This window comes from Lepidochelys olivacea (genome assembly GCF_965140295.1).
Source record: "Lepidochelys olivacea isolate rLepOli2 genome assembly, chromosome: 5".
In the NCBI taxonomy this organism is placed as follows: domain Eukaryota; kingdom Metazoa; phylum Chordata; order Testudines; family Cheloniidae; genus Lepidochelys; species Lepidochelys olivacea.
The window spans coordinates 74,149,355-74,165,237 of record NC_140415.1 but is presented as its reverse complement, the minus strand read 5'-3'; the positions used below and the strand labels follow the sequence as shown (position 1 = coordinate 74,165,237).

General features: G+C 40.3%; 2 protein-coding genes across 2 annotated transcripts in view; one reads left to right on the top strand and one right to left on the bottom strand.

Moving 5' to 3' along the window:
* AP3S1 (adaptor related protein complex 3 subunit sigma 1) overlaps positions 1-5,112 on the bottom strand; it is a 143,240-nt gene extending 138,128 nt beyond the window's left edge. The window contains exons 1-2 of the mRNA XM_084629053.1: positions 5,021-5,112; positions 3,457-3,518 (exon numbers count right to left, since the gene is read on the bottom strand). Of these exons, the coding sequence (XP_084485179.1) occupies positions 3,457-3,489 (33 nt within the window). The 5' untranslated portion in view covers positions 3,490-3,518; positions 5,021-5,112. The remainder of the gene's footprint in view (positions 1-3,456; positions 3,519-5,020) is intronic.
* Positions 5,113-5,139: 27 nt separating this feature from the next.
* On the top strand, positions 5,140-15,270 carry TMED7 (transmembrane p24 trafficking protein 7). The gene is made up of 4 exons (XM_084629054.1): positions 5,140-5,248; positions 5,433-5,659; positions 9,474-9,719; positions 12,185-15,270. Exons 2-4 carry the CDS (start codon positions 5,462-5,464, stop codon positions 12,419-12,421), a joined length of 681 nt encoding a protein of 226 aa, XP_084485180.1. The 5' UTR covers positions 5,140-5,248; positions 5,433-5,461; the 3' UTR covers positions 12,422-15,270.
* Positions 15,271-15,883: the final 613 nt, after the last annotated feature.

Genomic DNA, 15,883 nt, shown 5'->3' with positions numbered 1-15,883 from the left:
TGATTCCACCCCGCCCCCATTCCAACCGCTTCCCCAAAGTTCCCAACCCAACTCCGCCCCCTCCCTGCCCCAATTTCAACCCCTTCCCCAAATCCCTGCCCCAGCCCCGCCTCTTCCCTACCTCCTCCCCTGAGTGTGCCGCATTCCTGCTCCTCCCTCCCAGAGCTTGTTATGACGCATAACAGCTGTTTTGCGGTGGCAAGTGCTGGGAGGTAGGAAGAGAAGCAGGGATGCAGCACCTCAGGGAGGAGGCAGAGCTGAGGCGGGAGGGGAACTTGGCTGCCGGTGGGTGCAGAGGAGTCGGCGCCTATGAGTCCAGGTAGAGAGACTTCTGGTAGCAGAGATCATGCTAGCTAAAAATAGCTGTGTGGCTGTTGCAGCATTAATGGAATACTAACCACCTGAGCTCAAGTCCATCCTACTCCTTGGGTCTGAGTTTGGGTGGCTAGCCCAATTCTCTAACAGTACAGCAATGTCCACACAGCGATTTTTAGTGTGCAAGTGAAAGCCCTGCTAGCACAAGTTTATCTACCTGGGCTGGGAGACACTCCCCGCTGCAGTGTAGCCATATCCTAAGGGTATGTCTATACTACCCACCAGATTGGCGGGCAGCATCAATCCAGTGGGGGTTGATTTATTGCATCTAGTCTAGACGCGATAAATCGACCCCCAAGTGCTCTCCCATCGACTGCTGTACTTCACTGCCACGAGAGGCGCAGGCAGAGTCAAAGCCATCAACTCACCGCAGTGAAGACACCGTGGTGAGTAGGTCTAAGTACGTTGACTTCAGCTACATTATTCAAGTTGCGTAACTTAGATCAATTCCCCCCCCCACTAGTGTAGACCAGACCGTGTCCAGCTCTAAACTCAGAATATAGCTGCTTGTTTGAGATCCAGAGCTCAAATGAAGTCCTGATTTCATTTGTTTACCTTAGAAGGGAGGTGAGTAAGAGGGGGACATCACAAATGAGTACAAAATCATGAGCCACATAGATGTTCCCAATTTACCTTCTCTATTCACCCTTTTTATAATTCAAGAACAAGGGGACATCAAATGGAAATGAAAGGTAGCAAATTCAAAGCAATGAAAGAAAGGATTCTTTCACAGTGCACAACTAGCATATAGAATTCATTGCTATAGGATAACATTGAGAACAAGAATTAAGCAGAGTTCAAAAAAGATTGGACAGTCATAGGGATAGTCAAAGTATCCAGTACGTCCCTCGGCCCACACCGCTTCCAGCAGCTCCCATTGACCTGGAGCCGCGATCAGCCAAACCCGTGGACGCGGCAGGTAAACAAACTGGCCTGGCCCGGACCACCAGGGGCTTTCCCTGCACAAGCGGCGGAACAAGTTTGGGAACCACTGCACTAGAGGTTAGGAAGAAACATTCTTCAGGTACAGTTTATCATATAACTGCCTAATGCAGAGTACCTTCCACTACTTTCTGAAGCAGCTGGTGCTGGCCACTGTCAGTGACCGGATGCTAGATTAGATGGACTACTGGTCTGATCCAATAAGGCATTTTCTATAAACCAGTTACCTGGAAAGGAAAGGTGTATTGAAAATGGCATTTATCTTCTTAGAGATGTCTTCATTCCAGGTTTTGCACCCAGCTGAATCCCTCCTACACCATGGGACAGGTAGTCCTGCATCATCTCCACACAATCCCTTAGAAGCCTGAAAGCTAAGGGTCTCATTCTGGGAGCTTTACGAAGTAGGTCTATGTTACCTAAGATTGGGAATGTGGGTGTTCTTTGTATTGTTTTAATATTGTAATATTACACTTTAGTTCAATGGAAGAAACACATCTGAGCATACAAAGAGTTTAAGCACATGGTACTTTGAACATAAAATGGGGAAAGGAACTTGAAAACTGTTCTAACTAAATAGCTCCCCCAAGTGTGTTTAAGAAATTATAGTAGGTAGCAAAAAAAGCAACAGCAACAAAACCTAATCAGCAATGAGTTTCTGCATATATGTCTGCACATGTGCGCAGTTGGAGATATGCAAATTTGGCAGGATTTGCAGTGGGTTTAATACACCCTGCAATGAACCCTGCAACTTGGTTTGTGGGGACTGGAAGAGAACTAAACTCTGCAGATTCACAGTGATTTCAAACATCCAAAGCTTCCCTTTGCCTCAACCAATGAGCACTAGAACCTTCACTTCTTATTTTAGATGTTAACAGGGGTAGGAGGATATCCTTGCCTTTGTTGGGGCCTGCTGAGGGCAGTGCAATTTGTTGGCTTCCTAGAGGTGAATAACTCATTCCAGGGTCACTGAACTTTAGGAAAGAATGAGACTTCAGGTGAGTAAATGTATTGAACCTTAAACAGAGGTGGTTTTAAAGTTTGGGAGTTTTTCCTCTACACTATGACTTAGCACAAATCACAATGGTAATAAATACAAGAGTGTTTTACAGGTACCAGGGATGCTCAGGGTCAGTTCTTCAAGTATGAAGGGCAATGTGCTATTGACAGCCCTTTTAATTTTATAAAACCTTTCCAAAGTGAAAGAAAGACAGACATTATTTATATATCAAAGTCAGATTATTAATTTAAAATCTGGTAGCCAAGATTTTGATGGGTATATAAATGGTAACTGTACTTTGATATGCTGGTCAGAGTGGCAGTAGTCAACTCAGGCAAGAAACTGTACATCTTGGTAGACTGCATGTACAATGCAATATATTTTAAAAGAGAACTGTATGCAAAGAATGGACTTGATCATCTTAGCTGCACTCGTACAAGTGCATTGGTAGGGAAACTGAACGATTTATCAAATCTTTTCTGCTGCCAATTTCTATAAACCTATGAAATCTTCAATGGGACATTTGCATGAGTAAGGACTTCAGGATCGAACTTATTGAGGTCTTTCCATTTTAACACCCAAACAAAAAGAAACCTTGCTTCAGTCCTAAGCTCTCATTCTGATCTCACTGACTCTGGTTAAACTGGGACCAACTCCACACAAGTCAAAAAAACTGTTATTGGTATAAAACTGTATCTAAAATCAAACCCAAGTCCATAGTCTCTAGATATCATCAAAGGTTCCCTCTGCTAATTGTTTCAAAGCAACAGATTTGAAGCTTGACACAGCTATTACCCAGACTGAGAGCAAGATAAAAAGGAACATGTATTCCTGCTTTTCTTCTTGCTTCTAGCTTTCTTTAGATTTTCTCTCCACTTCCCATTCCTTCAACTTTATACGTCCCACCCCTCAGGGCATGAACTGCCTGTGCTGCCAAAGTTTGTCAGCATTCCTAGACAGAACATGTTCTAATCCATTCATCACTGTGCAAGAGAGGTTTGCTGTTTTGTGAAGGTATTTTAATCCCCTTTCCAGCCCCTCACAATGTCACCTACCTATACATGTGCAAAAGTTGATGTCAAGCTAATGAAACAATACAATAGAGTCTTTTTCTACTCATCGACTGAGAGCCATATTCTTACTTCCAATATCTCCTGAGTACGAATGACCTCCATCCAGCTCCATTTTCCAGCACTCCAGCACTCTATAATCAGAAAAGGGACAACCCCAGCATTAGTACAGTTTAGCATTTTGAGATATGTATTGACTTTCTTTTCTAGGTAGTCGGTGCTCATATAATTAACCTATGCCTAGGTTTCTTAGCACTGAAGCTAAGCTGGGTAGTATTAGCAGTACATCCCTCCACTGGGTTCTGAGGGGTCTGTAAGCAGCATCTTTTTTATATTAACAGTACACATAGCATGTGGTTGCAACAGAACGGTCAGCTTACAAAGGTTTGTGCCTGCAGAATTTGCAATACACTTGCTTCAATCTTAACAGATTGGGTTCCATGGTGGAGAAAAATCTAAATACATTAATGCTTACTTTATATGGCATTGAGTGTAAAAATGGAATGGAAAATCTGCAGTGGGAATAAGGAGATATGGATAAAACTAATAATGTTTTGGGTTTCTGTGTCTCTGAACAAAAGGAAAGACTTCAGGACAGGAATTTAGAAAAAACAAGGAAGTAGAAAATCATCACCTCTCTCTCCTTATATAACAAATAGGAACAAGGTAATACCCCTCTAGGGGGACTCAGTGTTCTATTATTGTAAAGTCCACCAGAACACAACCAGATCAGCAGTGTGTATATAGCTAAACTAGGCCTTGCATACTTCTATAGGTTTTGTACATTAACCATGATTATTTAGGACCCAAATGTGCCCATGTGGTATCTTCATATTATTTTTGTTGCGTGAAGAACAAAAGACCCAACTGTGAGGGGTTGGACCCCTTGGGAAGTCACCTGATGTGCTGAGATACCACTGAGTCTACCTGTTCTGCCAGCATGGGCCCCCTTTAACCTGTCTTGCTGATACAGGCTCTTAAAACCTCCTCTAACACATACAGGCAGAGCCACACCCAGCAGCAGATCAGCTCTGGGAAGACTCAGTTTAAGGGACTTGCTCCAGCACTCAGATGTCCAGCTCCCTTGGACTCAAAGATACATTACGAAATTTGCCCCCTCCCTCAATGTGGAGAGTGTGCACACTTCTTGACCCCCCCGCTTTAGAAATTACAGAAACTGGGTTTAATAATAAACAAAACATTTTATTAACTATAAAAGGCAGATTTTAAGTGGTAAAAGGGGGGGGGTCTTCTTTCATAGCTTAACTTCTCTTTCCTTCTGGTCTTGTTATCCTTCACTGTTTCACCTGACGCCGAAGTGACAGGGGAGCAATTTGAATGAAAGACGCTGCCAGCCGCAGACCGAGATAGCTGGAGGCGAACAAGCTCATAGTAGTGAATTTAAAGTCCTGATTAGTGACCAGGCGGCATTTACACCGTGCAATTGCCATGCGATCTGCTGTGACTGGGACGGAAGCGAAACAAGCTGCAGGCGCGGTTGGGGCACAGGCTGAACTGCGGGGGGCAGCGGGACCAGCGCTTCAGGACACAGCTCCGCACGTTACCACCAGGGCTGCTGCCAGCACCCCGCCCCGGGGCCCAGACACCTTGCTGCGGGTCGTCCCGCCCGCCTCACCTTTCCCCCGCCGCCATTGTCCTTTCTGCCGCCCCGCCCCACTGTCCTCGGCCGCCGCCGCCGCGCCCTCGCCTCCCCAACCACCACGTCGACAAAACCATGAGAAGCACTTCCGGTTCAGGGGCGCGTGACCGGCGTAGCTACTTCCGGGTTCCCGGATCGTTCGCTCCCTTCGCCACGCCGCACAGACACCGGCTGCCGCCGTCTACTACATCCGGGCCTCTCGCAGTGAGTTCCCCCGCTCTGCGCCCGCTGCGCCCTCCCCCCCGTGGCGCAGTCTAGCTCGCGGGCCCCTGCCCCTGGTCACGGTGACGGGCTGTGCGCTCGGCCTGCTCCCCCGCGGCCTCCGCTGCTCGAGCGAGCAGCCGCTCCCGGACCTGCTCCGACTCATTCTCCTTCTTTACTCCTTTAGCTGCTGCCCCTCCCCGCCCCACTGGGGAGATGCTGCTGCGGGGCTTGCTGGGCCCTGGTGCCGCGGCCTGGTCCGCGATCTCGGGGTTGCGGGGGCTGGTGCTGCTGCTGCTGTGCCTGGGGGGCGCTGTGCGGGCCTCCGAGATCACCTTCGAGCTGCCTGACAACGCCAAGCAGTGCTTCTACGAGGAGATCGCGCAGGGCACCAAGTGCACCCTGGAGTTCCAGGTAACAGCCCGTCCCGGGGGCTCCCCCGGGCAGCGCACCGCCCAGGCCGCGCCCAAGCAGCGCCAGGCGGTGCTTCGATGGGGGATCGTGCAGGGCACCCTATACACAACCCCCTCATGCACTCCTTACATCCTGAGTCGGACACCTGGCTTGGGTCAAGCCCACGTCTTGTCCTAGGCCTGAGGCACCTGTACCCACACCTCACCAAATTAGAGGTACCCCCAGCTTGATCGTGTTTCCATGAGCAGTTTGCACAGGGGATCAGGTGCCCCCTGGAGTTTTGGGTATGTGTTCTGTTTCCTCTAGCCAGTTAGAGATACTTAAAACAGCCCCCCAATACACTCTCACCAACCAGCATTGCTTCATAATTCTAGTTTAGCAATAAGTAATGCTCTTATAAAGTGACCTTATAGGGCACCAGGTGCACCTTACTATTCCAGATAAAACTATCCTTAAATCAGCTTAATATATGCCTGTTTGCCAACACTACCTCACCCACACAACTAGCCAACTCGTATCCCATTTCTGTGTAAAGCCAGCTGTTCTACTAAGATAACCCACACCACCCTTCACCACACACCTGTTGGGCTCACCCTCACTTTCCCTGTCTTCCCTTTCACTGTGTGATTATCTGGTTTGCAGCTGATTGATATTTCTAACCCATGTGAACTAAACAAGACTGTCCCTGAATTTCATTGTGATTGAGTTCAAACCCTAAATCCTACTTCAGTATTAGGTTTTGAATGATTAAATATTAACCAGTTGTGATCCTGGAATATTATTGCCCAATAAAATGCATGCAAGGCTGTGCAATTGTTATGTGGGAGGCAAAGATGTAAAAGTGCTATGTTCTTGATCTACAGTAAAAGCATGTGTTTGTTGTAAGCTTCTTGGAAAACTTCCCAAAATTGATCTATTGTATGTATTTATGCATACATCACCTGTGTGTATCTGTGAAACTCACATCAGCCTTGTAAAATGGGCAGTTTGCCAAAATGATGTTGCTATAACAGGATATTCCTTAAAAAGAAAGGGAGTATTTGTGGCACCTTAGAGACTAACAAATTTATTTGAGCATAAGCTTTCGTGAGCTACAGCTCATTTCTTTTTGCGAATACAGACTAACATGGCTGCTACTCTGAAACAGGATATTCTTTGAGCTTCTTAGGGATTGTACTACTTGGAGCCTTATTCATTTAATTGGTGAAGACTGTTTGCCAGCCTAATAAGTGAATCACTGTTAACTGTACAACATTTTCATTTGTGAAAGGCACTTAACTTTCTTGTTTTATCTTGTGTTTTGAGACTTGTTGGAGAAGGTAAATTTTGCAATTAGATTGCTACGCTTAATATACTTGACATTGGAAGAATTATGTCTTTATCTGTAGATGTGTATTTCACCATACATGTACAAACTGACAAAATACTTCTGTTGATGATAGAAATTTACAGATAAGGAAAGTAAGAAAAATGCTGCTTGAGAATTTGAGTCCCACCTTAATGTGTATAAAACATGTTGTAATACATGCTGCACAATGCACATATTTACAGCTCTGATGAAACAGCCAGCTCTAGTGTTCACAAAGTTGAAACTAAACAAAATTATGTAGCATTCACACAGCTTTAACTTTTTTTAACACATGGTCTGCTGTCATCCACATAATTTTCAAAAACGATGAAAGTTTAAATCAATAAAAATAGAAAAAACTGCTTAAAAATAAACATTGATATTATCCATCAAAATTATATATAAAAAAGCAAATTCTGCCAAGACTAAATAGAATACATCATAAATAATAATGAATTAATGTAGTTGCATTTCAGTGTTTAACATGTGCCCGTGCTTTTTGGAGGAATTTTGCATCAGTGAATTCTGCCCCAAATATCTTTCAGCTTGTTCTGCACCCATAGAAAAATCACTCTGGTGGTTTTCTATTTCTATCAGTTTTGTCTTTCAAATCTAGCATTAAAACAAGTCCTAATCATCCGATACGTAGCCAAATTAATTGTAGCTCTTTGGTAGTAATTGAATCTCCCACTTGTAATTAAAGATTGCTGATCTAACATGCAATTTCTGAGGCTAAAAGATTTCTTTGATTACAGATACCCAAATATTTCAGTCATCTGTATTTTGTTCAGAAGAGTTTTCCACAAAAACTGGGCTTCTTTCCGCTATCTGAGCTATTTTAATTCGTATGGGTAGAAGTCTGTCCTAAAACATTTTTCTTTAATTTATGTCTAAATGTAATATCTTTGGGACAAACCTTTCAAACTGATGCACCCATTTCTATCTGAATTGTGGAAGTTGGAGATAAAACCTGTTGGGGCTAATCTGTCCTCTGCAGGATTGTTGTTTTCTAGTGCTTTGTTTAATCTGTTTTAAAATTTGTGGTGTTTCTATCTTCTCCAGTCGTAGGCTTTTGAACAATCTGTTATTGACATTGCTAGTCAGATGAGCTTGTTTTTATTTCAGTTAGTGTCTATGGATGTACTCAAAATGTTCATATTAAAAGGGGGTAAAATGCTTGCTCATATTTAAATTTGTACCTCATTGTTTATCCAGATATAAATCAGTGTTTTCTAAATTTGCCAAAGGCTTTCTTTTACATTGTCTATAGGTTTGTCAGTGTGATTTCAGGTGCTGTGAAAATATTTAGTTTTATATATTTTTACTTAATCACATGAGGGTTTGGGACACTTACAAGCTTTGGCTAACTTCATTCAGTGTTGGGAGAAGACAAGCTCTGTTCGAGGGAGGCAATAGAATTCCTAAGTCTGCAGCAAAATCCCTAAATGCTACTGCAACAAAGTTTTCTATAAAGTTGTGCTGAAATCAAACCTATCTGACTTGTTTCCAGTGAAATTTAGAAACTAGGTTTACTATGAAGACTCTGTCTATAAAACCTATAAAGAATTCTTAAATGCATAGTATCTGTATCATAAGGATACATCTTTTTTTATTTAAACCTAGATTGCTTTTCTCTCACTTCCAAAACTATGCTGATAAAGGTTTGTAAAAGCAAGGGGCCATATCCAGTTCCCATTCTTATGCCACTCTGCAGCACAAAGCAGGAAGAAAGCTGGCGTAACAGGCGTCTGTGTGTAACACCCTTCCTGTCATGTCAGAAGCAGGAGTAGCTGGGACATTGTTGCATTCTGGCAATTCCAACCTGCCAGAACAGCTCCAGCCTGTTTAATACTGTAAAAAGAAAAGGAGTATTTGTGACACCTTAAAGACGAGTACTCCTTTTCTTTTTGCAAATACAGACTAACAGAACTGCTACTCTGAAACCTTTAATACCATATTGGTTTTTTCTGGACTTGAAAAGTGGGCCTAAAATACAGTAAATCTTACTGTCCTAACACAGTATTACTTTAATTTTATTGTCTCCTTGTCAGGTTCTTGTACTGTACCTGTCACAGAAATATCTGAGAAACTTAAGTAAAATAACTTAATTGAATTGAAATGAAACTTTCTCTCATGTATTTGTATGAATTAATGTTTGAAGAAAACATACCAATCTTCTACAACTGAATGGATGTACAATATTTTATTCTGAGTTATTCTTGTTCTGTTAGTGTGTAAAACCCAAGTTCATTGCTGTAGGCTAATATAAATTGATACTCTTGAATTGAACAACTTGACTGGTGAACTCAGTTTATTACAGCTCTCTGTATCTTCTCTATTCTTGGTTTAGTGAATTAATTAAATTAAATAAGTCAGATCGAATGACTTGTAGAGATGCTTAGATAACTGGTACTAGGAATACCTTTCTACTCTGTTAAAGTGCCAATAATCTTTCACACTCCACAGGTGATCACTGGAGGGCATTATGACGTTGATTGTCGACTGGAAGATCCTGATGGCAATGTGTTGTACAAAGAGATGAAAAAACAATATGATAGCTTTACCTTCACTGCATCTAGGAATGGAACATACAAATTCTGCTTCAGCAATGAATTTTCTACTTTCACGCACAAAACTGTGTACTTCGACTTCCAGGTTGGAGAAGATCCACCTCTGTTTCCTAGTGAGAACAGAGTCACTGCACTTACCCAGGTAAAGGGCTGATTTAAAGTGACTTGATAGCCAAATAAAAAATGGAGCAGATGAGGCTTGGATTTTCAAAGGCGCCTAAGGGATGTAGGTACCTATATTGCATTGAAAGCCAATAAAATTGGACATTTAACTTCCTCAGACTTCTTTGAAAATCCCAGCACGAGTTAACTAGGGAGCTCTATTAAATCAAAGACTTAATGTTGTTAACAATGAACTTTTGTCTACTTAAAGTTTGGATGTAAAACTGAGCTTGTGCAAACTGGAGTAGCAGTCATTAATCACAGAAGTAGAACTAAGATTTTAGGGATTTACATCCCAGTTAGCAAAGAGCAAAGCCCCTCACAACAGGACATTGTTTAAGGAAATGATTAGGATGAGAAGATGTTGGAGGAATACTATGTCGCAGGTTCAGGAAGGAATTCAACAGCAGACATAGTGAATTTTGTACAATCAGCTGTTTTGTCAACAATGATACATGCATCTGTCTGTAGCCACAAAAGGTCCCAGTCTCAGCATGATTTGTGGAGGTGAATGGGATTGCAGGAAAGAAATGTATAGTGGATGAATAAAATGCACTTGAAAGGTTACAGAGTAAATATATCTGAATTCACAATATTTTAATAATGGCAAGTCATCTTTTTATACCATCATGGCAAAATATTGAGATTTTATACTAAAAGCTAATCTGCTTTTCCTTGACCGTACTAACTGTTTAACTAAAAATAGCTGCATATGATGAGACTAATAATTCTCTGAATTGTTTACATCACAGACGGGTATATTTTCCTAAGGAAGCTGCATTTCAGTGCTGTGACTGCACTCATGTCTGAAAGTTGAAGTGTTGGTGCTTTGAACTTTTTGAACAGTTGTTTCTAAATTCTACCTTTCTATAGAAACATCAAGTAATTGGAAAAAAAAAAAAAAGTGAAAATAGGCTTTTACATTTCATGCCTCTTTTTAAGGAAAGTAAAACTGAATAAGATAATTAGTAAATGCCCAACTTAATATTTAGGTTAGATATCTGTCCAATAAGTCAAAATTATGAGAAGCAAAGAAAAGGCTAGCAAAACAAATTGAAAATAAAGCATGTTTCACATCTAGTTGGTTAGTATTGTTATAGATGTTTAGCTTTTTTATTTATGTACAGTAGGACAGGAACACTGCTTCCCCACAAAAAAGGCTTCAACTGTGTGAAATTTTATTCTTAAACCTTAGGTCTTATTTCTGTTTTTGTTTTCCACATGTCTTTCTGTGAGCCTCACTTCGTTTCTCCTAAACACAAACCCATTTAATTGTGTTCAGTACATTATCCACAGACACCTTGTGTGCTGCCAACTGGCAGCAAACTCACTCCAAAATTGCTATTTAGGTGAGTGTGCTCACCATTTCAGTACTTTGGAACCAAGGATATAAACACCCTCCCTTAGCTATCTTTCTACTGGCCTGAGTGGACCCAAAGATCTTTCTCTTCCAATGCATTTCACAATTATTTGCTGTTGGTAAATGAATGTAGGAACTTGAGGACTCCTCAGTTCAATTCCAGATTTTGTAGGGGAGTTTGCTCTAGTAATTAAAGAGTTGTCTGTCGCTGTCCCCCTTCTGCTCCTATCTACCCTGCCTCTTTCTGGTTCCTGTCCTCCACCCTTCCTCTCTATTTTTTCATATTCTCTGGCTCCTGCAACTCCCTCTCCTCCTGACCCATCTAATGCTGCTGTGCTCTCTTTCTCCTCATCCCTGTGCATTCCAGTGTGGTTGCTTCCTCCATGCTGCCTGGGCACCCGTGGTGGGAGCATTGAGAACACTGGCTTCTTGTCCTGCACCATAATGTCCCTTTGCCGGAAGGAGCAACTACAGGGGAAGTCCTATTCAGCACAGGCAGACTCTTCAGAGAATTTAGGGATCTGAGCATGTATGAATTGTGGTTTTTCTAAGTGCATGGCCAACTTGGACAGATTTTCACAGGAATAGCAAAAGGCATATCCCTAACACCTAGGTGGCCCCTATCGAATTTTACGTCCCTGCTTCAAAGGCTCGAGGGTTTCTCAACAAACCACTGAAATAATTTTTTTTAAAATATGGGCAAAACAATGTATGTTTCCCTAATCTTGTTCTCTGGAATGGCTGACCCATTTTAGCTGAAACAAAACAAAAAAAAACCTGAGGCAGACACTTGGCATAGAACATTTCAGCCTGAACAGTTAGTTTGGCCAAGTTCTAAGTAACTGAAAATGAGGCCATATAATGGGAAATGTGAGGCAACTTTAATGATATATTTGTGCGGTTGGGGGGGAATATTTAGTATATTGGTTAATGTGGGTTAGATGTGACCGAGCTTAAAACATATTAGTTGAGAGAATAAATATACTCGCATCTAAAATTACAGAAGTCCTGGCTATATATGCTCAGATACAGCACAAAGAGAATTCTTCCAATGCTTTTCTAACTCAGAAATTTTTTTTGTCTAGATGGAGTCTGCTTGTGTTTCAATTCATGAAGCTTTGAAGTCTGTTATCGATTATCAGACTCACTTCCGCTTGAGAGAAGCACAAGGTCGCAGCAGAGCAGAGGATCTAAACACCAGAGTAGCCTATTGGTCAATAGGGGAAGCCATCATTCTTCTAGTAGTTAGTATTGGGCAGGTATTTCTCCTCAAAAGCTTCTTCTCCGATAAAAGAACCACCACAACCCGTGTTGGATCATAACCAGTGTGAAATGATGCTTCACATCCACTGTACACTGTGCATCTGTAAACTTACTGTTCTCCAGTTAATTGTAGATACAAAAGAACTAAAGATGGGCAACATTTTTAATACCTTTTTACCCCTTCCCATTCATTAAAAATTACAAAAAGTAGTCAAAGTTATGAAAGGGACACCTTTTTATTTGAAATATTTGGAAAAGTTGAGAACTTACTGTTTTTTTATGTGTGTGTTAAGCATCCAGCAGTGATCTGTTTTTCCATTATTTTTATTCACTGATTAATCTGTGGTATGCTTTGAAAACCCCCCAAATAGTTGATATGGAAGACGGTACATGTGAAAAATTGATGATATTTTAGCTTTTCAGGCTGAAGGTGTTGGATGAAAAACAAAAGCAAATGTGATGAACTGTAGTCACAAAGCATTGAACTGCATTGTTTTGATTTGCTCTGAAAAATCCAATCAGTATATCTTTCTTTGCTGTAAAACTGTTGCAAATTAACACTACATCATGGCACAAATATGGTTCGATAGAATGGTAAGTCTCCACCTTTCACAATTGTTAAGTTTTATATTTAAACAAGTTTGTTTAAAAAAAAAACCAGACATTCTTCCTATATTAAAATATAATGAATTTCCTGTTTCACAATAGTTTTTTTTAATTGAACAAACTGTAAACTGAGATTACTCAGGAAACCAATTTTCTGTACTCTATTAAAATCAAAATTTCCAAGGTGTGCTTTTTTTAAAAAAAAAAAAAAATGCAATAAGATAGGGAGAATCCTGTAACTTTGTCACTGAAGTTGTGTAGTCTCTGTAGTTATGTATGCTGCTATGGCTCTTCAAAATTAGGACAACAGAGGTAAACTGGCTTGTTAGGCAACACAGCACTGACACTGGACATAGTTGTATGCCATCTGTGAGAGGCACATACAAAGCTTTCTAGTAAATCATTATCAAGTCCAATTTGTTATTTATACTGCATTGTATCTCCATGGTTGTGATACATTGTTGCCTTGTGCATCTAACTGCCACTTCTGGTTTGCTAGTGGTCCTGCAATGTTTCAAAAGTTTCAGGGTGTCTTTTTTTGGTAGCTTTGTAGTCCACATTGTTATCATTCCTCATGTCTTTAAAAGATGCTGTATTGTGTACTCTGAAAAGTTTTTTGTTTTATTAGGATGTGGAAGTTGGCAAACGTACATAAATTGTTTGAACTAAGGTATTCAAAATAAGGTTAAAAGCTAGTACAGACTAGTCTGGAAGGACTAAGGTAATTAACCAATTCTCACGTGCACAGGAGAAACAACTAACCTAAAGACACAAGAAAATGTAGACACTATTTTCCTCTTAATTCAAAAGAGGTTGTTAACTTTTACTGTGTGCTAGCTTAACAGTTTAAGTACTGTAATTCTGATTTGTTGCTAGTGTTGATCAGACATTTCCAACTCTGGAGAAACTAAAGTTTGTTTATATACAAAATAAAAAAAGTCATACTTGGGCACATGACAAAAAACTCAGGGCCATCAACTTAAAACAGTTTAAAATGCAGTGGTCGTAGTAAAAGAAGGTTCTAGATTTATTCTTACTGTGATTAAATCAATTACCTGTAGTCTGGGACATGCAAGAAAAATTTGAGCTAATTCCTATTTTAGGGGTCACTGAGGTTGGTAGGTGAAAAACAGGATCTTAGTTTAGGGAATCTAGTTGATATTCTCATACCTTGTACTGAATTTTTTTTAAAGCACCTACAACTTCCTTTATTTAGAGGGGTAAAAACAATGCCAGTGCTGGTTACAACTTTTCAAAAATAAACTAGAGCACAGACTTTTCCTGAACGCCATAAGCCTGCACCTGTATGTGCTACTCTTCCCCAATTGTGCTTGGCTGCTTTATTCTTGTGTGGCAACAAGCTGATCTTCTGCAGGATTCTTACAAACTTAATTACATGCAATAATAAAGCAAATGGGTGGAGTTAAGGCAAGTGTTGCACCTTTGCCATTATAACAATTTGATGAAAATGTGATTTGATTTTGGCAGTGTCCCATTGTAATCTTCTGAAGCTTGAGCTATCACTTGTAAGTAGATCAGTTAATGAGTAGCTTTAATTGCAATGAAAACATTTGTTTTAAAGATGTGAAATAAGTTTTTTTTTTTCCTACATCAGTTGCTTCATGTTACTGTCAAAATTGCTAAATGGTATAGGCCAAATATTGGTTTATATCGTCACAGATACTCTCTCTCTCTCTGTTTCTTTTGTGTCTTTTTATTTTTTCCTGTTTGAATGTGTAAAGTGGAACTGTTTAGCTCAGTATACCTCCCACTGCAGAGGTCTTCTGGAATTGACTGTTAAATTGAAGTTGGGTATTCAAACCAGTCCTCCTGTATGTTGCTGCATTATGCAGCAATAGCTTAAAAAAAGCCTTTATTTTTCTGTTCTAAAAACATGGCACAAAACCACATGTTTAAACATAGCTGTATATATTTTTTAGAATAAGTGACTGAATAAAATGAATAGGATATAATAGACACATGCTAACAAATCAACAGTGGGTGAAAAAACATTTAAGGTGTGTTACAATTAAAGCTTCATCTTTTTATATTAAGGACATGGTTCAAATAAGAGGTGTATGGTACACAGCTAAATCACCCAGTGTTTGATAAAATACAGTTTTATTATGTACTGCAAAAGACACCAGTTTTTTACTATTCTTTGGATGTTTGTTTATGGAACCTCTTCTTGTGGCCTGAAATGTCAATTCCTGTTTTAGTTTGAAAACATTTGTTAGTTTTGAATAAGACAAAAGGCAGACCCTGTGAATATTGTATGGGAAAATAAAAATTAATATATGAACATGGTCTGAATGGATTTTTATTTTGAGACTGGATGGGAAAGGAGTTTTCTCAAAGGAAAACAAGTGAGATTGAGCCTTAACCTATATTTTAGAATAAGTATTTTTTAAAGTACTTATCCATTCATTAATTCATTAGATGCCACTTGATTGCTCATCATCCACATTTCTTTACATTTGAGATGGGATTACTGCAAGGCACTCCATATGAGGCTATACTGTAAGGCCATTTAGAGACTTGAGTTAGTGCAATAAGTTTTCCTGTTTGTTAAGCAATGCATCATAATGAGTGCACTGCACCAGTGCTTTGTAACATGCACCTATTGGATTGAGTGGAGCTTAAGGTGTAGTTTTGGCTTACAAAGAGACTGGCCTTTTTGTGATACTGCCACAAGTATGAGGTTGTTAGAGAATAGAATAGTTATCTAAATGTAATTATCTAGTTATATATTTAAACTGTACATATCAAATAAGATCTGGGGGTTATAGTGGGTCACAAATTGAATGAGAACAATGTGATACTGTTACGAAACAGACAAGTGTCATTTTGGGAAGCTTTAACAGGAGTGTCTTATATAAGGAAATGGGAGGTAATTGTTTAGAAAATGACCCACA

What these genes read in the sequence shown, in the direction of transcription:
- TMED7 (XM_084629054.1), top strand. Translation starts at nt 5,462, where the DNA reads ATGCTGCTGCGGGGCTTGCTGGGCCCTGGTGCCGCGGCCTGGTCCGCG. An exon ending in AGTGCACCCTGGAGTTCCAG is followed by an intron (nt 5,660 to 9,473) that starts GTAACAGCCCGT and finishes CACACTCCACAG; the next exon opens with GTGATCACTGGAGGGCATTA. An exon ending in GAGTCACTGCACTTACCCAG is followed by an intron (nt 9,720 to 12,184) that starts GTAAAGGGCTGA and finishes TTTTTTGTCTAG; the next exon opens with ATGGAGTCTGCTTGTGTTTC.